Source organism: Aotus nancymaae, unplaced genomic scaffold (genome assembly GCF_030222135.1).
Source record: "Aotus nancymaae isolate 86718 unplaced genomic scaffold, 86718_ANA_hifiasm-v0.15.2.pri h1tg000028l, whole genome shotgun sequence".
NCBI lineage: Eukaryota > Metazoa > Chordata > Mammalia > Primates > Aotidae > Aotus > Aotus nancymaae.
In genome coordinates this window covers 26,626,061-26,647,689 of record NW_026988441.1, presented here as the reverse complement: position 1 = coordinate 26,647,689, position 21,629 = coordinate 26,626,061, and the positions used below count along the sequence as shown (strand labels likewise).

The following is a 21,629-nucleotide window of genomic DNA, read 5'->3' as shown; positions in this document are numbered from 1 at the left end:
GGCTGGAGTGCAATGGTACGATCTCAGCTCACTGCAACCTCCGCCTCCCGGATTCAAGCGACTCTCCTGCCTCAGCCTCCTGAGTAGCTGGGATTATAGGTGCCGGCCACCACTCCTGGCTAATTTATATATATATATATTTTTTTTTGAGACGGAGTTTTGCTCTTGTTACCCAGGCTGGAGTGCAATGGCGCAATTTCGGCTCACCGCAACCTCCGCCTCCTGGGTTCAGGCAATTCTCCTGCCTCAGCCTCCCGAGTAGCTGGGATTACAGGCACGCGCCACCATGCCCAGCTAATTTTTGTATTTTTAGTAGAGACGGGGTTTCACCATGTTGACCAAGGTGGTCTCGATCTCTTGACCTCGTGATCCACCCGCCTCGGCCTCCCAAAGTGTAATTTTTATATTTTTAGTAAAGAAGGGGTTTTGCCATGTTGGCCAGGCTGGTATCAAACTCCTGACCTCAAGTGATCTGCCTACCTTGGCCTCCCAAAGTGCTGGAATTACAGGAAAGAGCCACTGTACCTGGCCCCACTCCTTATTCTTCAATGTGTACTCCACGTGGCTAGGAGTCTGTCCCTGAGTCGGGGAGGGATGTGACAGGCCCAGTGTGTGGGGGGCATGAGGCCTGACCTGGCCAATATTTCAGGTCCAGCTGGAGGCCAGAGATACCACAACCTGCCTGGCAGGCAGAGGGAGTCGAGGGAAATGCAGGGCTCGGCTGGACATACTCTCTCAGGTCTGGCCAGGCCTGTGGGCAGCCCTGGATGGGATCAGCCACCTCCCCCCACCCTCCCGGCCAGCACTATCTGGTCACCATGGCGTCCATCGGTCATGGGAGAGGCGCTACCCGCCCACCCACTGGCCCCAGCTTAGCCTCAAATTTCTTTTTGGCGGGTCTAGCCGGGAGGCCGCCAATGGGTGGGGTGCAGGGCAGGAATGGAAGGCGACTCTGCTGGCAGCTGGGGACCAGGCACCCGAGACCAGGCAGGGGTCAGTCTTGAGGCCAGTGCACCCCACCAAGGTCTCCTCCCTCCAGGAAGCTTGGTCTGGACCCCTCCTGATTTCTTTGCCCAGGAAGGCCTCTCTTGCCACTTCCCTCCCTGACCAGCAGGGAGGAGCTGGGGGCAGGGGTCGCTTGCTGTCCTGCCCTGGCAACCAGAGACAGGGCCGGGTTTCAAATGAATAGGCCTGGGTGGGGCTCGGGGAAACCCAGCCTCTTATCTTTTCCCTGGGTGATAAGCCCAGGCCAGGCTCAGAGGTCAAAGGGTATGCAGCCCTGTCCAGCCCCCCTCGACCTTACTGCCCTGAGCCACTGAGGGACCTTTGCACTGGCTGGGACACTGCTGGGGTGCCTGTCCCCCCTGAACCTAGCCTGACAGTTCCTCCTTGATCGGGTGGACAGCTCAATGGTGACCTCATCTGGGAGGCTCCGGCCCGGCCCGCTGCTGCCCACCCACCTCCTACTGTGCAGCCGCCTCTCATCGCGGCTGGGTGCTTGGCCCCAGGGCCAAGGCCACAGCAGGACTCTGATTTGATGGAGGGTTTGCAGGGTGGCAGGAGCAGCGCGTGGGGTTTAACGCTGACCCTTCGGGGCCCCTCCGGCTTTGCTGAGCTAAAGGCTGAGCTGAAGGCTGAGCTGAGGGCTGAGCCCCCACCACCTCCACGCCACTCAGGAATTCTCGTTTTGAATCTTAGTGCCCCTCACAATAACTGCCATGACCTCTCTGTGCCTCAGTTTCCCCGATGCCAACCAGGGTTGCTCAGTGTCCTCTCAGGGTCAGGGTGAGGTGTGGGGACAGGGCTGTGCTGCCTCTGGCTTGGCAGGAGCAGCTTGTGGCTGTGTGAGGGCGGAGTAGAGGTCTGCACAGCTGGGGCTCACCACAAACCCTGGTCTCCCGGAACAGCCCTGGGTGCCAGTACCCTAGGACTCTCCCTGAGCGTCACCTCCCACACCCCTCAGCAAAGTGGCCAGAGCACATCATCAAGTGGGAACACTCTGGAGACATTTATTGACAGATGGGGGTGCTGGGGCCGGGCTCCTGCCCCCAGAGAGGATGCAGGGTGGGTGCCAGGTGGGGAGGGCTGCAGGACTCCTGGCCTCTGTCCTGGCTTCGAGTCCTGACAGCTCTGGGCTGGCCTCAGGCGCTGGGAGTGTACTGTAGCACCAGCCTGTCAAAGTCGTTCTCCTTCAGCGAGACACAGGTGACACAGGGTGGGGGCGGGGTGTGGGGAGACAGTTGGGGGAGAAAGGGGAGAGAGAGAGGCTGCATGTGAGTCTAGGCTGAGCTCCAGGTGCCCCCTGGCCTGGTTCTTGGGGACAGGCCACCCTGCCACTCACCTTAGCCTGGTATTCCTTGATGAAGGGATGGGACCTGTGGGCATCCTTCAGCTGGGACAGGTATCGGTTTGTCACCTACAGGGGAGGCAGGGAGGCGGGTGAGCCGAACATGGGGACCCCATAGCAGCTCTGACCTGCAGGACAGGGGTGGATGGGGGCAGGAGCCAGGGCCGACCCCTGGAGCAGTGCTGGCACAGAGCTGGCTTCTGCACGTAGTGGCAGATGCACCGTGGAGTTGAGGGGAGCTGGTTGGACAGGACCCCAGGTGAGGATGGGTTGGGGGTGCAGGGTTTGTGAGGGAGGTGGGCTTCGATGGACACACTGTGTGCAGAGCCTTCCCAGGGATCTAGGGATTAGGACGTGGACCCCAGGCTGGGGTCCTAGGGTCTAGTCATTAGAGCTGGCCCGGAGCCCTGGGGGCCGCTTACCTCGGGGGGCTTGCCCAGGTGCTGTGACAGGACGATGAGGTTGACCAGCGTCTCTGGGTAGCCGCTGTCCTAGAGACCCAGGCAGACGCGGCAGGCAGGGTCAGCCACTCCAGCCCCCAGGCCTGCCCATCACCCCCACCTCGGCCAGGGCCACAAAAGGTCACCTCCTCAGAGGGGGGCTGGGACCAACGCTGCCAGAGTCCCCCACCCACCCCTCTGCAAGGTGGAGACCTCAGGCGATACGGTGCCAAGGGGCCACCCTCTCGCTGAGCCTCAGTTTCCCCATCTGTGGTCCAGTCTGGGGCGCGACCCCTCGTTTGTGAAGACTTGGGAAGGATGTATTTGTCCCACACATCTCAAAGCAATGGGGCCCAGGCCAAGAGGGCCTCCACTCCTGCTGCACAATGAACCCCAGGAAACCTTGGCAGGTGACCTTGCCTGACCCATTTACTCTAAGCTCCCAGGCACACAGGACCCTGGGAATCGCCTAGGCCAGGAGACCTGGCCAGAGCCCCGATGTCTGCTTGGGGCACAGAGGCACCAGCCGGGACACACCCGGAGCCCAGCCTGCCCACAGCAGGGCACCTTTTTGGAGACTGGAATTTCCTGAGCCTCAGTCTCCACCATGAAGGGGGCACCAGCTTGCACTCACAGGAGCAGCCATGAGGTGGCTCCAAAGAGAAGTGGGGGGACCTGAGTGCCTCCTGGAAGCCTGGCAAGAATGTAGGGTGACCACAGCTGCGGGGAGGCCACCAGGGCCATGGGGCATGGCCAGCCAGCCCCAGGTGGTGTTTCAGGAGATAGGACAGAAGGGAGTCGTCTAACAGGTGAGTCATGGAGTGTGTCACCTGAGAGGTGTAACAAAAGCCCCACGAGGATTTGGCCGTGAACACAGAACATGCATTCATCCAAGTGTTCTCAGGTAGCAGGGAGGGGCAGGGTGATGGAGGAGGCGGGCAGGGTGATGGAGGAGGCCGCCAGTCTCGGCCCCTGGGGCAGTGAGGGACACACAGCCTGTCTGAGACACCGCATCAGGCTGTGAGTTCCTGACCAGCCCTAACTGCTCAGAGCTAAAGACGAACCCCACCCAGGAGGAGCAGCCCCCGGACTGTGATGGGGCCAGCCTGACACCCCCTGGCCTGCCCTGCTCTGCAAACAACTTTGTGATGATAACTCAGCCCCAGGAACGTGAGACAGGGAGGAGAGTTTAACCAGTGTTTGTCAGTGGATTAAAACTCCATCTCAGCTGGGTGCAGTGGCACATGCCTGTCATCCCAGCACTTTAGAAGGCCGAGGAGGGTGAGAATTGCTTGAGCCCAGGAGTTCAAGACTAATCTGGACCACACAGTGAGAAACCATCTCTAACAAAAAATACAAAAATTAGCCAGCTGTGGTGGCATATCCTGTCTCAGAGCACAGAAAAAAACAAAACAAAACAAAACAAAAAACCTGTTTCTCCAAAATGGAAAAAGCTTTGATGTCCTTTCTGATTATAAAAACAATAGGCCAGGCATGGCGGCTCATGCATGTAATCCCAGCACTTTGGGAGGCTGAGGTGGGCGGATCACGAGGTCAAGGGATGCGACCAGCCTGGCCAACATGGAGAAACCTGGTCTCTACAAAAAATACAAAAATTAGCTGGGCGTGGTGGCGTGCACCTGTAGTCCCGGCTACTTGGGAGGCTGAGGCAGGAGAATCGCTTCAACTGGGCAGGTGGAGGTTGAAATGAGCTGAAATCGTGCCACTGCACTCCAGCCTGGGCAACAAGAGCAAAACTCCATCTTAAAAATAAATAAATAAATGAATAAAATAATAATAATAATCCGCTGAGCATGGTGGCTCACACCTATAACCTAGTGCTTTGGGAGGCTGAGGTGGGAGGATCACTTGAGGCCAGGAGTTTGAGACCAACCTGGGCAACACAGCAAGAACAACCCCATCTCTACAAAATATATATATATTTTAAATTTACAATAACATAAACTTCAGAAAGACAGCAGATGGCCAGGTGTGGTGGCTCATACCTATAATCCCCGCACTTTGGGAGGCCGAGGCAGGCAGATCACTTGAGGTCAGCAGTTTGAGACCAGCCTGGCCAACACAGTGAAACCCTGTCTCTACTAAAAATGCAAAAATTAACCAGGCATGGCGGCATGCGCCTGTAATCCCAGCTACTCGATAGGCTGAGGCAGAATCGCTTGAACCCAGGAGGCGGAAGTTGCAGTGAGCTGAGATCACACCACTGCACTTCAGCCGGGGTGACAAGAGTGAAACTCCGTCTCAAAAAAATATATAAAAAAAGACCGGACCACAGACGTGAGGCAGGAGACAGCTGTAGCCACCCTGGGCAGGTGGCACTCTCTCCATGAAGGGGTCACCTCCTGTCCACAGCATGCTCTCCTCTAGATGAGGACTGGGAGCCTCCCTCCAGTACTGAATATGTACTCAGGTGGCGGGTCCCATGTGCAGGCCCTGGGATGACAGCAAGGACAGCTCAGGTCACTGAGGCCCAGGCTGCCCAGATGCCCCGTTTCCATGAGGCCGGAATCTGGATTGATTTGCAGGTACGATCCCTGCTTTGTAGGTCTCACTGCTGACTGGGCCTTAGAAGCCCTGTGGGGTCACACGCACACTCAGGGGGTCACATGCACACCCAGGGGGTCACACGCACACCCAGGGGGTCACATGCACACCCAGGGGGTCACACGCACACCCAGGGGGTCACACGCACACTCAGGGGGTCGCATGCACACCCAGGGGGTCACATGCACACCCAGGGGGTCACACGCACACCCAGGGGGTCACATGCACACCCAGGGGATCTCTGAGACACTTGTTTCTGTCCTTCCCGCCCTCCGGCCGCCTGGCTTCCCGCCGGCCCCACTGCGGGACGGGCCTGTGCCTACCTTGTCCAGTGCCTCCTGCAGCAGGCCCTCAGCAGCCTCCCAGCGGCCCTGGGCCATGTGGCAGGCCGCCTGCCCGTTGAGCAGCAGCAGGGTGGGCGAGCACTTGTCAGCCATCTCCTGGAAGATGTAGTAGGCATCCTGCAGCTTCTCGCCGCCCTGTGGGGAGGGTCTTGCTCTATCACCTGTGCTCCTGCTGCTGGACCCTCCCCCTGCCGGCGCCCTCCCTCAGTGGGGCAACTCCAGCACTGCGCAGAGACGAATCTGGTGTGCCAGGTTCAAGGCACGGCCACTCATCACCATGGGGACCGCTGGTAGCTTGTGCTCTGCTGATGAGGCCTAAAGACACGCAGCCGCCTCCTGCCCTACCTCCCACCCTGCTCCCGGAGCACTGGGTCCACAGAGGTGGAATCTGGGGCTTCCAGGGATGCAGTGCACTGGTGGCTGGGCCAGGGTCTGAGTGGGGACTACTGGGTCACCGGACCCGTTGGAGGAGGAGTCAGCTCTGTGACCAGCAGCCCTGACCTGTCCACTTCTTCGGGACAGCAGGCCACTTGCAGGGGGAGCCTGAGGCCAAGGCAGGCTGTGAAAACAGCTCAAACTACCCAAGAGGGCTGCCGGGGCCTGTCCCACCACACTGGATGGACACCGCAAGTCTATCTGGGTGAGGCTGCATTCTCCTGGGGAGCAGGGACAGGGAGCACATTGTTGTCGTTTTTTTTTGAGATGGAGCCTCGTTCTGTCACCCAGGCTGGAGTGCAGTGGCGTGATCTCAGCCCACTGCAACCTCTGCCTCTTGGGCTCAAGTGATTCTCCTGCCTCAGCCTCCCGAGTAGCTGGGCTTACAGCTGTGCATCACCATGGCCAGCTAATTTTTGTATTTTTAGTAGAGACGGGGTTTCACCATGTTGGCCAGGATGGTCTCAAACTCCTGACCTCGTGATCCACCCACCTTGGCCTCCAAAAGTGCTGGGATTACAGGCCTGAGCCACTGTGCCCGGCCCAGGGAGTACATTTTAACAGGCCCACACAAAAGAGTGGCTCAGAAGGGGGCCAAGTCCCAGAAACCAGGAGGGGGCTGTTGCCAGGCAGGGATGCCCAGGCCTGGGAGCTGAGGACATCTCCAGCGCTGCTATGGGAACACTGGACCCCGTCCCTGGCTGGGGACCAGGACCCTGGAGAGCAAAGCTGAGCCGAAGGAAGCCCCAGGAAGCCCTGTGGGGAGGAGGGGCTGCCAGGGTGGCTGGGCCGCTAGTCGTGGCAAAGGCCTGCACCTCTGGCTCGGGGAACCCCCGTCCCCACCCCCACCATCTCTTGGCTCTGGCTGAGTTGCTTGGCTGTGAGAAGCCGGAATGGAGTCAAGGCTGAGAGCTGTGCCAGGCTGGCAGGGGCCACAGCCTGATCCTGGAGTCCCACTGGAGTGGCTGGCAAGCCTGGGCATAGGTGCAGGGTGCCCACAGACCCCGCTCAGCCAGGTGCCTGCAATGCCCGCCTGCTCTGTGGCCTGGGACTCACTGTGGCCAGGCTGACCCAGGCGGTGGCGAGCTGGGTGAGGGTGGCGTCCTCGTCCAGGTCCTGCATTCTCTTCAGCTCCTTCCTGGGGCAGGGACGGAGGAAGGAGGGGCTGAGTGGCCGGGGACCCGGCCTGGCCATCCCTGCCTTGTTCCCACTTGGGGCCCACTGGAACTCAGGGATGGCCCCTGCCACGTGCTCCCCTGCACACACATCCCCTGTGACTGAATGCCTAAGCTGCCCTGCCTGTTCGGCCACATGCAGGCCCCAGTAAGGCTGGACTGGCACCAGCTACAGAGCCCCCAGGGTGGCCTGCACGAGGTAGGGCTCAGGAGAGACTCACTCCACAGAGAATGGAATGCAGGGAAGGGCCACGGAGCCACAGCGTGAACGACTCTGAGGCAAGGGCTTTGGAAACGGCAGCAGGGGAGTGCCAGGCCCCAGCCACGGCCTCCAACCCGTGGATGTCACGTGCAAGTCCCACCAGCCCCATGGCACAGTCACAAGCTGGCCAAGTGACATGTTCCTCCGGGCACAGCCTCCACTCTCTCCATGAAGCCCACCCTCACCCTGTGGGACAGGCCTGTCACCCACTGCATAGAGAGAAACTGAGGCACAGATAGCCGTGGCCCTCCTCCCTGGCAAGATACTGCAGAGAGGGGTTGAGTGATGGCCAGCCCCACGGACATCAAGAGTAATGACGTAACCACAGACACTCTGGGCCATGGGGTCCCAATGTGGCCGGGCTGTGGCTCATGTGGTAGAGAGGGGCGGGAGGGCTCACCGGGCGAGGTCTAGGCGGTCCAGCTTCAGCAGGATCTGCACGGTCATGGCTGTGCTGCAGGACAGGGTGGGTGGTGGTCAGCAGGTGGCCACACACACACTGCACGGCCCCACCACACCCAGGATTCACTCTATGTGTCTGGAATGTTCCTAAGCCGTCTGCTTAGGACCACCAGCCCTGTCCGGCAGAGGGGGACACCCGCACTTCCACATGTCACCACTCAGCTCGCTCAGGCCTGGGAGCTCTGCGGGGGCAGGGGTCCCCAGGGCGGGGCTCCAGTCCGCGGCCCACTCGCTGCCCACAGGAGAAGCAGCAGCCTCCATAGGCTGTGCCTGCAGACAGAGCACCCTGCCCAGACTCATCAACGCCCTCGCGGCGGTGGGTGCTCAGGAGCAAGGCCCCAGAGGAAGGGCATGCACCTGCCCTGCACCTGCACCAGCAGCGGGGCCCTGGGGCCACCCGCTCCCTGCAGGTCCCCTCATGCCCTCATCCCTCTCGGCCCCAGGTGGCCGTGACCACCAACAGGAGCCAGCGCCTGGCCCAGCACCGCGTCTGCCAGCAGTGTGACATCCCTATTGCTTTTCTTTTTATTTTTTTGTGAGACAGGGTCTGGCTGCCCAGGCTGGAGAGCAGTGGCGCCATCACAGCTCACTGCAGCCTCCACCTCCCGCTTCCGCCTCCTGAGCAGCTGGAACGGGTGCACGCCACCACGCCTAGCTGCCGCCCTCCATTCTCAGCCCTCCATGGATGGAGGTGGGACGGGAGCAGATCCACAGCCCCTGTGTAATGCCCAGCTTGGGACTCATGGCGGAAGGCAGGCACTCCACGACAGCTCGCCGGGAAGAGCCGACACACTTTCTGTGACCAGTGCCCTGGACACGGCCCAGAGTCACATCGTGGGGTGGAGGGGGCACCGAACTCACTCTGCAGGGCTCCAGCACCCCAACCCCAGAGGGCCCTGGGGGAGGGCCAGTGTGGGGGGCCTGGGGAGGCCTGAGAGACTGGGCCCAGGGCCGAGGCACAGAATGCTTTGTGGTGGGGTGGGGACACAGAAGCCAGGCAGAGACAAGGCTGCTTTCTGCTCTGCCCTTGGGAACAGAGGGTTTGCAGCCTGGGCACCATGTCCTTGGAGCCCGGACAAGAGGCCGGGGCCTCGTTTCAGCGCCACCTCATTCCCTGCTCCCATGACGACGGCCAGTCAGGCCACGCGTGCACAGCCTGGAGATGTGGTAAGGGGCACCTGCCTCCCAGGCTGGCCCCAGAGCAGGACGGCCACTCACCACTCCAGGCTGTCCCCCTGGTGCAGGGCACGCAGGGCGGCGTCCGGGTTCTGGTCATGGAGATAGACAGAGGCGGCCATGAGCAGGAAGGTGGTGTTGGTCACGTCCACACTCCTGCTCATCTCTCGGTCCAGCTCGGCCACGATGCTGTCCCTGCAAGACACAGATGCTCAGGACCCACAGCTGGGCGGCCCTGCGGGATCTCAGAGGTTCCCCTTCCTTGGGAGCAGACAGGCCCAGAGAGGGTGAGCCAGGCACTGGGGGTGCAGAGCAGCCGCAGGCTGAGCATCGAGCATCCCCGACATGCCCTCCCTCCCTATGAGGCACCTCATAGACGAGGATCCCAAGGCTGGGACACGTGGGATGGGGTGCCCCAAGGAGACATGAGGAGGCACTGCCAGTCTGACACCAACCTCACCCACCTTCCCAAGGAGGCTGGTAGGCCCAGCTGGGACTCCTGACCATAACCAATCAGCCCTGTGGGCTTCAAGGCCAAATCTTCTAGCATTAGCTTGGCCGGGGTGCCAAGGGGCCGTGCAAGAGGATGGGAGCCCTGGGGCACCCCCACTGCCAGGGTGGCTGCCCTCAGTCCCTGAGAGTCCGGCATGTCAGCTGCACCCTGAAGATGGCCAGCGTGCTGCAGGCCAGGGCCAAGCTTGAGCCCAGGCGAGGCTGAGGACTGGCTGGGGTCCCCTGAGGGCATAGGTCACTTGCCTCCGTGTCCCCAGCTGGACCCAGACCCTCCATTCCCCATGGCTACTGAGCAGCTGACAAGAGAAGGTGAGCAAGGGAGATACCCCAGACCAAAGGTGGTGTTCCCCTGGGTCTACACGCAGCTCTGTGACCCCATAAGCATCGAAGCGGATCTGGGGGCTGTCTGCCCAGGGCCTGTGTCTGAGGGGCCACCAAGAGCTCAGCGTGTCTGACACCAACCAGGCTCCACTGAAGACGCGCCACGGTGCCAGGCCTGACAGATGAGTGACTTCAGGTCTGAGTCTGTTTCCCCCTGTGCTGAGGGACCATGTTACAGGGGTCACGTGGGATGGAGCACGGAGCACTCAAGGCCACCTTACGAAGCTTCCTGAGGCTCCGGCACATGAAGGGTGCGTAAACGCTGCTAGCTGTTGTAGTACTGGTACCGGAAAGTTGTCATCCTAAGGTGTTACAAACCAATGGGGCCGGGTGCCACGGCGCGTCTGTAACCCCAGTGCTTTGGGAGGCCAAGGCAGGAGGATTGCTTAAGCTCAGGAGTTCAAGACCACCCTGGGCAACATAACAGGACCCCTTTTTCTACAAGAATTCAGCTGGGCCTGGTGGTGCCTGTAGTCCCAGCTACCTGGGAGGCTGAGGCAGGAGGATGGCTCCAGCCCGGGAGGTTGAAGCTGCAGTGAGCCGTGGTTGCACCTCTGCACTCCAGCCTCGGTGGCAGAGTGAGACCATCTCAAGAACAAACAGCAACAGAAGCAATTACTGGGCGGATCACGAGCCCAGGAGTTCGAGACCAGCCTGGGCAACATGGTAAAACCCCATCTCTACAAAAACCACGAAAATTAGCTGGGCATGGTGGTACGTCATGCCTGTAGTCCCAGCTACTTGGGAGGCTGAGGTGGGAGGATCACTTGAGCCTGGGAGATCAAGGCGGCAGTGAGCCAAGATTATGCCACTGTATGCCAGGCTGAGTGACAGAGCAAGACCCTATCTCAAGAAAAAAAACAGCCTGGTGCAGTGGCTCACACCTGTAATCCTAGCACTTTGGGAGGCTGAGGCGGGTAGATCACGAGGTCAGGAGTTCAAGACTAGCCTGATCAACATAGTGAAACCCTGTCTCTACTATATTTAAAAAAAAAAAAAAAGCCAGGCACGGTGGCATATGCCTGTAATCCTAGTTACTCAGGAGGCTGAGGTGAGAGAATTGCCTAAATCCGGGAGATGGAGGTTGTGGTGAGCTGAGATCACGCCATTGCACTCCAGCCTGGGCAACAAGAGCAAAAAACTCCGTCTCAAAAAAAGAAAACAGAAAACTCAAAACCAAAACCAATTACTCATGGAGGCTCCTCCAGTCCCGGGGCTTCCTGCCAGTGAGGTAGCAGCTGTGCAGCTCGATAGACGCAGCACGAGCACCTGGCTGGACCGCCTGCTCTCCATGGCTATTTTCTGTGATGGTCACAGCAGCCGCTGCTCCTGGGGGACCCAGGGTTCCCCGCCTTCACCCCAGCTGGTGAAGTGCAGGGTGGGAGAAACAGTGACCCTGGAAGGTCGCCCATCCGAATGTTCTGGAGCTGCTGTGGCAAAGCGCCACAACCTGGGCAGTCTGAGGACACCAGGGCTTCGTTCCTCACAGCTCTGGAGGCCGCGAGTCCGCAGTCAAGGTGGCGGCAGGGCTGGCTCCATGTGGAGGCTGGAGGGTGAGGCAGTCCCATGCCTCTCTCCCAGCTCTGGTGGCTGCCGGCCATTCTTGGCACTCCTCAGCTGGCAGACATGTCACCCCAGTCTGTCTCTGTTGTCACGTGGGCTTAATGCTGTGGGCTGCGCCTGGCCCTTTTTTTTTTTTTTTTTTTTTTGAGACAGAGTCTCACTCTGTCACCAGGCTGGAGTGCAGTGGCGCGATCTCGGCTCACTGCAAACTCTGCCTCCTGGGTTCAAGCGATTCTCCTGCCTCAGTCTCCTGAGTGGCTGGGACTACAGGTGCACACCACCGTGCCGTTAATTTTTGTATTTTTAGTAGACACGGGGTTTCACCATGTTGACTAGGATGGTCTCGATCTCTTGACCTCATGATCCACCCGCCTCAGCCTCCCAAAGTGCTGGGACGACGGGGTAAACCACTGTGCCTGCCCCCTCCCCATTTTTTTGTTCTGGAGACAGTCCCCCTCTGTCGCCCAGGCTGGAGTGCACTGGCACGATCTTGGCTCACTGAAATCTCCGTTTCCCTGGTTCAAGAGATTCTCCTGCCTCAGCCCCCCTAGTAGCTGGGATCACAGACACGTGCCATCACGCCCTGTTAATTCTGTATTTTTAATAGAAACGGGGTTTCTCCATGTTGGCCAGTCTGGTCTTGAAAACTCCTGACCTCAGGTGATCTGCCAGCCTCAGCCTCCCAAAGTGCTGGGATTACAAGTATGAGCCACTGCGCCCGGCCCTCATTTCCTTTTTTCTTTTTCTCGCCTCTCCAGCTAAAACCGACCCTTCTTTTATCTCTTACAAGGACACAAGTCCTCGGCTCTAGGGCCCACCCTAAATCCACCATGTCTTCATCTCTTAATTTGATTGGCAAAGACGCTTTTTCTCCCATCCAAGTACTAACTAGGCCCGACCCTGCTTAGCTTCCGAGATCAGACGAAATCGGGAGCGTTAACGGTGGTATGGCCATAGACCAGAGACACTGTTTTAAAATGGGATCACATTCACAAGCACGTGGGATGGGATGTGGACATGCCTTTTGGCGGACCCCATTCACCCCACTATGCTGCCTCTGCACAGGAGTCAGCTCCCAGGAATCCCAGGCATCTTTGGGTGAAGGGAGGCAGTAGTCGAGGCGCTGCCTCCGTGGGCCAGGGAAGAACAGGATCACAGCAGTCTCCCCATCCCAGACCCTCACTGCAACCCCACGGCGGGAGGGGCAGGGTTCTTGGGTCCCCACAGCCCAGGCCCCTCTCCCTTTGGCTGCTGCCCATGGGCATTTGACCAACGCTGGCCTGTGGCTCAGGAGCAGGACTGGCGTGGCCTCACCCGCCCTCTACCTGGGCTCCAGGGGGGACACTGGCAGGATACAGTCCCTGACTAGCTGGGACTAGAAAACTGATCGCATTTGGGAGACTGAGACGGGTGGATGGCCTGAGCTCAAGAGTTTGAAGCCACCCTGGGCAACATGGTAAAACCCCGTCTCTGCTAAAATAACAAAAATTAGCTGGGTGTGGTGACACACGGCTGTAGTTCCAGTTACTCGGGAGGCTGAGACAGGAAAATCGTTTGAACCCAGGAGGTGGAGGTTGCAGTGAGCTGAGATCGCACCATTACATTCCAGCCTGGGCATTAGAGGGAGACTCCGACTCAAAAAAAGAAAAAAAGAAAACGAAACTGATTGGAAGGCCCCACCCTGCTGAGCCCTGGGCTATCTTGGGGTCTCGGTGGTACAGAGGGCTGCTCATTGATTGACATTCTCAGTTATAGGTCCGGAGAGCGCCTTGTGGGCCCTGAGGGCAGGTGCACACACAGCACTGTCTCTGACTCTCCCCTTTGAAGCAGGGTCCATCACCAGCCCTCACTGCCGTGCAGGTGAGGGAAACTGAAGACACAAAGAACAGGGGGGCAGAGGGGAGAGGTGCGTAATCTGAAGATGCTGTGTGCTGCACACCACGCCCACCGCCCACCCAGTTTCATAACCAACAGGCCTCAGAGAAGGCCCCACGCCCCAGGCCAGTCTGCCTTCTGGGGCCTCACCTCCGGCTCTCGTGGGCGAGGTAGTCAGCGAACATGCGAACGGCCTGGAGCTCGGGGGCCGAGGAGGGTTTGATCTCGTCCAGGACCACGCCAAACTTCCTCTGCGGTGGGGACAAGGCATCAGCTCGCTCGCCCGCCCGCCCCAGAGGATTTCCATGTCCTTAGCGTGGCAGGGAGAGCCCCAGATGGGATGCCCCTGCCCTACCAGGGACCTCTCAACCCAGCAAGGGCCACCCGCACTGCAGTACATGATGCAGGTGGGCGTGGCATCACCTGTCATGAGCAGCCAGGTGTGTCTTCATCTGTGGGGCCACACTGCCCATGCTTTGAGCTGGGGACCCTGGCAGGTTACTCTCTGTCCCCCTGAGCTGTCCACCTCTGGTGTGAGGTGAAGGCGAGGATGGGCGTGTCATCGGGGGCAGGGCAGCAGTAGTTACTGGGGTCTGTGGCATGTGATTCTACAAAGCAGGATATGCCCCCAGCCAGCCCTGTCCACCCACCGGCCCTCCCAAGGAGGACCACAATGACACTACGGTCGCATCTGCAGCCACGGGCCCAGCCCTCACAGCCTCCCAAGTAGCTGGGACCCCAGGCACATGCCATCATGCCTGGCTTATTTTTAAAATTTTTTGTAGAGATGGAGGTCTCAGTATGTTGCCCAGGCTGGTCTTGAACTCGTGGCTTCAAGCGATCCTCCCACCTCAGCCTCCCAAACTGCTGGGATTACAGGTGTGAGCCACCATGCCTGGCTCCTACAAATTATTTAAATAAATAAAAAAAAATCAGCCAGGCACAGTGGCTCACGCCTGTAATCCCAGCTCTTTGGGAGGCTGAGGCAGGTGGATCACCTGAGGTCAGGAGTTTGAGACCAGCCTGGCCAACATGGAGAAACCACATCTCTACTAAAAAAACAAAAATTAGCTGGGCATGGTGGTGGGCGCCTATAATCCCAGCTATTCGGGTGGCTGAGGCAAGAGAATCACTTGAACCCGGGAGGTGGAGGTTGCGGTGAGTCGAGATCACGCCACTACACTCCAACCTGGGTGACAGACGGAGACTCTGTCTCTAAATAAACAAATAAATAAATAAAAATCAAGATGCTGTGACCCAGGCCCGCTGGCCTGGCAGTCTCGGGCCTCCGTGACACAGCCGCCTCCACGTGCTGGCTGCACAGCTGTTCAGTCACTGGACGTGCAGGCCTGGGTCCCTGCTTTGTTTACTGTCCCTGCAGCCTGCTCTGTGGTGCCTTCCTGCCCCCAGCCCCACCCTCTACTCTGTCCATCACTCTCGCCCCCAGCCCGAGGCCCGCACTCACCTGCGCGAGGTACGCTCTATACAGGAAGACGTCCCTTTCCACGTCTCTCTCTGGGCTTGACAGCTGTGGGAACCAACGTGGGTCAGGACGCACAGGAGGCCCCGTGCAGCCCACACAACACAGGGTGAGCATGACAGACAGACAGGCCCCTGTACACTGGGGACAGGTGACTTCTTCAGCAGGGCTGAAGGTCTGAGTCCCAGCTCTGATCCTCCACTGCTCGTGACCTTGGGGAGCCTGAGAGTGGCTTCTGCTGGGGGCACCCTAAACGGGGGTACCTGATCTCGTCCCACCCCAACACCACCCCAGGAAGAAGGCTTGCTCCCAAAGTCCAGTGCTTGCTCCAGCCACACTCAAGGAGCCAGGGTGGCGCCCGCACCTCTAACTGCTGGACTTGGGGCCACTGTGGCTTGATTCTGTTCTGTTTTTGTCTCAAGACATTTTGAGCTCAGTTTGGCTGTCCCAGTGTGGTAACATCTGTGCCCAGCCCTGGCCAGGGGAGAGCCTGGGGACGGCCCTGTACTTGGGCCACACCCCCTACGGCCCAGCCACTGCACAGAACTGAGGAGCAGGAGGGAGGTGACCTGTGGCAACACCCATTTTGGGACGATCAGGAAGCTGCCCCTGGGCCCAGGCCAGGCAGGGAGGCTGGGGCCCTCCTCTGGAGCACCGCTTCGCAGACTGCCCCCAGGGGCTGGCTGACTTCCCAGGCTGCCCACGCAGGTGGACACAGTGCAGCTCAGCCTGTGGCCTAAGGGTGCTCGCACAGGCGCCTGGGGGCTTCGAGATGAAAGTGCAACTGGGAAGGGGCCCAGCCACCTCAGCATCGTCACTCCAACTACCTCTAAATGGGAGGGATGGAGAGGGCTCTCAGCAAGGGGACCTGCCAGCTGCCAAGGCACAGGGGCAAAGGATCCAGCGCCCAAACCGGGGTGGGGGTTATGCTACCCTGTCCCCTGAGGCCGAGAACCACAGATTCCAAGACACATCTCTTCCTTCTCCCCTGCCTGAGGGAGTAGCGTGGGTGTCAAACATGTCCTCATCCCTCATCTCTACCGCAGACCTGCCCCAGCCTGACTCAGGCTGGCATTGCCAAGAGGCCCCAGCAGCTTCTGTTCAGGCTCTGGTAGCCAGACTAGGTATCTGGCTGTGATTTGGAATGAGATGTCTTCTAAATAAATAACTCTGGCTGGGCGCAGTGGCTCATGCATGTAATCCCAGCACTTTGGGAAGCCGAGGCAGGTGGATCACCTGAGGTCAGGAGTTCGAGACCAGCCTGACCAACATGGAGAAACCTCACCTCTACTAGAAATACAAAATTAGCCGGGCATGGTGGTGCATGCCTGTAATCCAAGCTACTTGGGAGGCTGAGGCAGGAGAACTGCTTGAACCCGGGAGGTGGAGGATGCAGTGAGCCGAGATCGCGCCATTGCACTCCAGCCTGGGCAACAAAAGCGAAACTCTGTCTCAGTAACTCACTCACTCACTCCTAGAAGAATGTCAAAGGCATTTGGAGGATGGAGGCTGCAGAAATTGAGCCCCACCTGCAAATGGGATGGAGAGGTGAAAGATATACTCAAATATGCAAAGAAACATATTACAGGCTGGGTATGGTGGCTCACACCTGCAATCCCAGCACTTTATGAGGCCCAGGCGGGTGGATCACTTGAGGTCAGGAGTTCCAGACCAGCCTGGCCAACATGGTGAAACCCTGTCTCTACTAAAAATACAAAATCAGCTGGGAGCAGTGGCTTATGCCTGTAATGCCAGCTACTGTGGAAGCTGAGGCAGGAGAATCGCTTGAACCTGGAAGGTGGAGGTTGCAGTGAGCCAAGATTGCACCACTGCACTCCAGCCTGGGTAATGGCCCAAAACTAGTTAATAAATAAGTAACTCTCAAGCAACCTTCTGAGGTGGACATCAGTAAGGTGACGAGCCCGGGGCCCCATGCGACTCTCAGTTTAAAAAGAGAGAGGCGGGCCAGGCCCGGTGGCTCACGCCTGTAATCCCAGCACTTTGGGAGCCCGAGGCGGATGGATCATGAGGTCAAGAGATCGAGACCAACCTGGTCAACATGGTGAAACCCCGTCTCTACTAAAAATACAAAATATTAGCTGGGCATGGTGGCGCGTGCCTGTAATCCCAGCTACTCAGGAGGCTGAGGCAGAAGAATTGCCTGAACCCAGGAGGCGGAGGTTGCGGTGAGCCGAGATCGCGCCATTGCAATCCAGCCTGGGTAACAAGAGCGAAACTCCGTCTCAAAAAAAAAAAAAAAAAAGAGAGAGAGAGAGGCAGGCCAGGCGCAGTGGCTCATGCTTGTAATCCCAGCACTTTGGGAGGTCGAGGTGGGTGGATCACCTGAGAGGTTGGGAGTTCAAGAACAGCGTGACCAACACGGAGAAACCCCGTCTCTACTAAAAATACAAAATTAGCTGGGCATGGTAGCACATGCCTGTAATCCCAGCTACTTGGGGAGGCTGAGGCAGGAGAATCACTTGAACCCAGGAGGCGGAGTTTGTGGTGAGCCAAGATCGAGCCATTGCACTCCAGCCTGGGCAACAGGAGTGAAACTCTGTCTCACAAAAAAAAAAAAATGTAAAAAGAGAGAGGCTAGGTATGGTGGCTGATGCTTGTAATCCCAGTGCTTTGTAATCCCCTGAACTTAAGCCAAAGCAGGAGGAATGCTTAAATCCAGGGGTTTGAGACCAGCGTAGGCAACATAGCAAGACCCCGTGTGTTTTTTTTTTTTTGAGATGGTGTCGCATTCTGTTGCCCAGGCTGGAATGTAGTGGCATGATGACCTCAGTTCACTGAAACCTCTGCCTCCAGGGTTCAAGCGATTCTCCTGCCTCAGCCTCCTGATTATCTGGGATTACAGGCACGCATCACCATGCCCGGCTAATTTTTGTATTTTTAGTAGAGACTGGGTTTTGCCATGTTGGCCAGGATGGTCTTGATCTCCTGACCTTGTGATCCACCTGCCTTGGCCTCCCAAAGTGCTGGGATTACAGGCGTGAGCCACCACGCCCGGTCTGAGACCCTGTGTTTATAAAAAATTTTAAAAATTGGCTGGATGTCGTGACGTGCACCTGTAGTCCCAGCAACTCGGGAGGCTGATGAAGGAGGATTGCTCGAGCCTGGGAGGTCAAGGCTAGAGGAGACTATGATCATGCCACTGCACTGCACTCCGGCCTGGGTGACAGTGAGACCCTGTCTACCTTTAGGAAAAAAAAAAAAAAAAAAGAGACAAAAGCTGGCTGTTGGGGCTTTCAAAGCAAGGGCACAGTGGGGTGCCATGGCGGGCACTGGATGGCCCCGGCCACCCCTGTGTGAAATGCAGGTGCCCAGGAGACTGTGTGTGCATTAGTGCTCAGAGGCTGCAGCGTGCACTGGAGAGAGAAGAGTGCTAGGAAGATTAACAACAACAAATGTGGAGACCGTGACCCCGACGTGAGGCTCTGGAACCTTTGTGGTTTTGATTCCCAGGGGCGATCCCACCATCAGGACGCATGGGTGTCCCCGGGGAGGGAGAGCGCTGCTCTTCAACCCCAATGGCTCACTGGGATCACCGGGGAACCCAGAAACGAGCAAAGCCAGAAGGCCACATCCACCAAGGTCACCTGCCCTAGGGTGGCCCCAGCACTGGCCCCAGGTGGCTTAAGATGTGTCCGTGGTATTGTTTGGGAAGGCAGGTGACAGGATGGGGGCCCTGTAGCCGGAAACCTGGGGGTAGTGACTCCTCACCTTTGTCCCTGTAGCCAGTGACCAGACTGCACTGTGCCGTCAGCAACTCAAGGCCTGTGAGCTGCTTCAACCCCAGCAGCTGGGAGGTGCCTGCCACCTTGTGGGCAACTGACAAATGTCTGAGAAACCCAGAAATGTCACGATGGTAGCCTAGTGCTAGTGTCAACAAAGGGTAAAGACATGTCAGGTGTTCTCCCTGGGGCCACCTCAGGTGGGACTATCTTAGGCTGCTCAGGCCACTGTCATGAACCATCACAGACCAGAAGGCTTAAAAAATGTATTCCTCGGCCGGGCGCGGTGGCTCACGCCTGTAATCCCAGCACTTTGGGAGGCCGAGGCGGGTGGATCACGAGGTCAAGAGATCGAGACCATCCTGGTCAACAAGGTGAAACCCCGTCTCTACTAAAAAACAAAAAATTAGTTGGGCATGGTGGCGCGTGCCTGTAATCCCAGCTACTCAGGAGGCTGAGGCAGGAGAATTGCCTGAACCCAGGAGGCGGAGGCTGCGGTGAGCCGAGATCGCGCCATTGCACTCCAGCCTGGGTAACAAGAGCGAAACTCCGTCTCAAAAAAAAAAAAAAAAAATGTATTCCTCAAAAATTAGCCAGGTGTGCTCTCACACGCCTGTAATCCCACCTATTCGGGAGGCTGAGGCAGGAGAACGGCTTGAACCTGGGAGTTGGAGGTTGCTGTGAGCTGAGATTGCACCATTGCACTCCAGCCTGGGCCAAAGAGTGAGACTCGGTCAAAAAAAAAAAAAAAAAATTCGGCCGGGCGTGGTGGCTCACGCCTGTAATCCCAGCACTTTGGGAGGCCGAGGCGGGTAGATCACGAGGTCAAGAGATCGAGACCATCCTGGTCAACATGGTGAAACCCCGTGTCTACTAAAAAAATACAAAAATTAGCTGGGCATGGTGGCACACGCCTGTAGTCCCAGCTACTCGGGAGGCTGAGGCAGGAGAATTGCTTGAACCCAGGAGACGGAGGTTGCGGTGAGCCGAGATCGTGCCATTGCACTCCAGCCTGGGTAACAAGAGCGAAACTTCGTCTCAAAAAAAAGAAAGAAAAAAAATTCCCTCACAATCACAGTCCTGGAGGCCATTAGTCCCAAGTCAAGGTGTCAGCAGGCCTCATGCATTTCAAGGAAATCACTTCTCTTCTAACAAGCAGCCAGAAAAAGCAGACGGTAAAACACAGATAAGACAGCTAGGGCACAGAAGGAGGTGGGGGAAAGTCTTTTGGGTAACTGTCAAACTTCACCCTCATACAATGGGCCCCAGTAAAACGGTGGGCCTTCATAAGCACATTCCCTTCCCTTCAGGTGCACTAAGACAGGAAGTTAAAGCAGGCTTGGGAGTATGCCTGCAGCTGTATAAAGACTATGGGAGCAGACACACAACTATCCTTCCCAGATAAGCACAACAAAGAGACACAGAGGCAGCCCAAGCCTCTATCAACTGTCCCACCCTGAATCCTTAAAAACTTTTAGACTGTAAAAGAGTGCCTCTGACCCAACTCGGCCAGAAGGCACCTCTCAGGTTTATTTTCTCTAAAATAAACCTGTCTTGATTGGCAAGCCACCTTTCCTGTTTCTTTCCTCTTTCTTTAATTCTTACAATTTTGTCACCCAGGCTGGAGTGCAGTGGCGTGATCTTGGCTCACTACAACCTCCGCCTCCCGGGTTCAAGCGATTCTTCTGTCTCAGCCTCCCGAGTAGCTAGGATTACAGGTGCCCGCCACTACGCCCGGCTAATTTTTGCATTTTTAGTAGAGATAGGGTTTCACCATGTTGCCCAGGCTGGTCTCCAACTCCTGAGCTCCTGATCCGCCTGCCTCGGCCTCCCAAAGCGCCGGAATTACAGGCGTGAGCCGCTGCGCTGGGAAACTATCTGTAATCATTCTGAGTCCAGTGGAATACAGTGCCCGTTCCATAATAAAAGTGCTTAATGAATAATGAATGAATGAATGAATGAATGGGTAAGCTCTGGGAGAAATAACCGGACTTGGTGGGCAGGGAAACGTCGGGGAAGCGGTTTCTCCCTCTGAACTTTGGTGTTCTAATCCGTAAAATGAGGATAAACAACAATCCTCATCTCAAGGGAACTAAGGGTATGGCTAGACAAAAAACACTTATTGTCACTACAGCAGCATAAACACCTCCATTACTCAAACGCGTCCAAGGGCGCAGAGAGCTCGCTGCACCAGTGAGCAGTACTGTAAACTGTTACTGCTCTGGGTTCTGTCATGGGACAGTGATTACTCACTGAACTGTGAACAGGTGCCCAAAAAACGCGAGGAGAAGAGTTTTTAGACGCAGAACGCGGCTCGCGGCCACCAGGAAGCGTCCTCCGCCTCCGCCCCCAGCGTCCCCGCGCCCCTGCGCGGCCGCACCTTCACCCGCTGCGCCTCGTTTATGCACTGCTGGTAGCTGCCGATGTAGAAGGCGTTCTTTACGTCGAACAGCTCGTCCACTTCCCCGGAGCCACCGGAGGTCGGGCCAGGAGCCGGAGGCGCCATGGCGCTTACTTGTCACCCGCTCCTCTTCCTGAAAGACACGTCGGCCGGAAGCAAGACCCCGACACGGGGCACGCTGGGAAATGTAGTTTACTTCTTCCGAGTGGTGGCGAAGTAAGCCAATGGGAAGCTCTACAATGATAAGCAAGGGGGCGGAAGACGTAAGGGCGTCAAGCAGGGCATCTCGGGAATTGTAGTGTGTTTCTGCGAGCCAATGGGATTCGGGGATACATGATAAAGATGCGGTCGAAACTGGCAATGGGCTGAGGGAGCTGGAGAGGGTGGAACCACGCAGGGGGCAGATCCAATAAATAAGAAGACGTTCTCGTGACGTTGTCGGTGCGCGCCGGAAGCGCGAATCACACGGT

At 57.7% G+C, this 21,629-nt stretch overlaps 1 protein-coding gene across 1 annotated transcript; it reads right to left on the bottom strand.

Moving 5' to 3' along the window:
- Positions 1 to 1,984: 1,984 nt before the first annotated feature.
- Positions 1,985 to 21,310, bottom strand: COPE (COPI coat complex subunit epsilon). Its single transcript, XM_012443552.2, has 10 exons — positions 21,139 to 21,310; positions 15,004 to 15,066; positions 13,689 to 13,789; positions 9,249 to 9,401; positions 7,969 to 8,022; positions 7,188 to 7,269; positions 5,676 to 5,831; positions 2,770 to 2,838; positions 2,342 to 2,416; positions 1,985 to 2,189 (listed from the first exon to the last, which is right to left on the bottom strand). Exons 1-10 carry the CDS (start codon positions 21,262 to 21,264, stop codon positions 2,142 to 2,144), a joined length of 927 nt encoding a protein of 308 aa, XP_012298975.1. The 5' UTR covers positions 21,265 to 21,310; the 3' UTR covers positions 1,985 to 2,141.
- Positions 21,311 to 21,629: the final 319 nt, after the last annotated feature.

Coding starts and splice junctions, on each gene's coding strand:
- COPE (XM_012443552.2), bottom strand. CDS start 21,264: ATGGCGCCTCCGGCTCCTGGCCCGACCTCCGGTGGCTCCGGGGAAGTG. Junction 7,270..7,968: donor GACCGCCTAGACCTCGCCCG/GTGAGCCCTCCC, acceptor TCCCTGCCCCAG/GAAGGAGCTGAAGAGAATGC. Junction 5,832..7,187: donor CCTGGGTCAGCCTGGCCACA/GTGAGTCCCAGG, acceptor CCCTCCCCACAG/GGCGGCGAGAAGCTGCAGGA.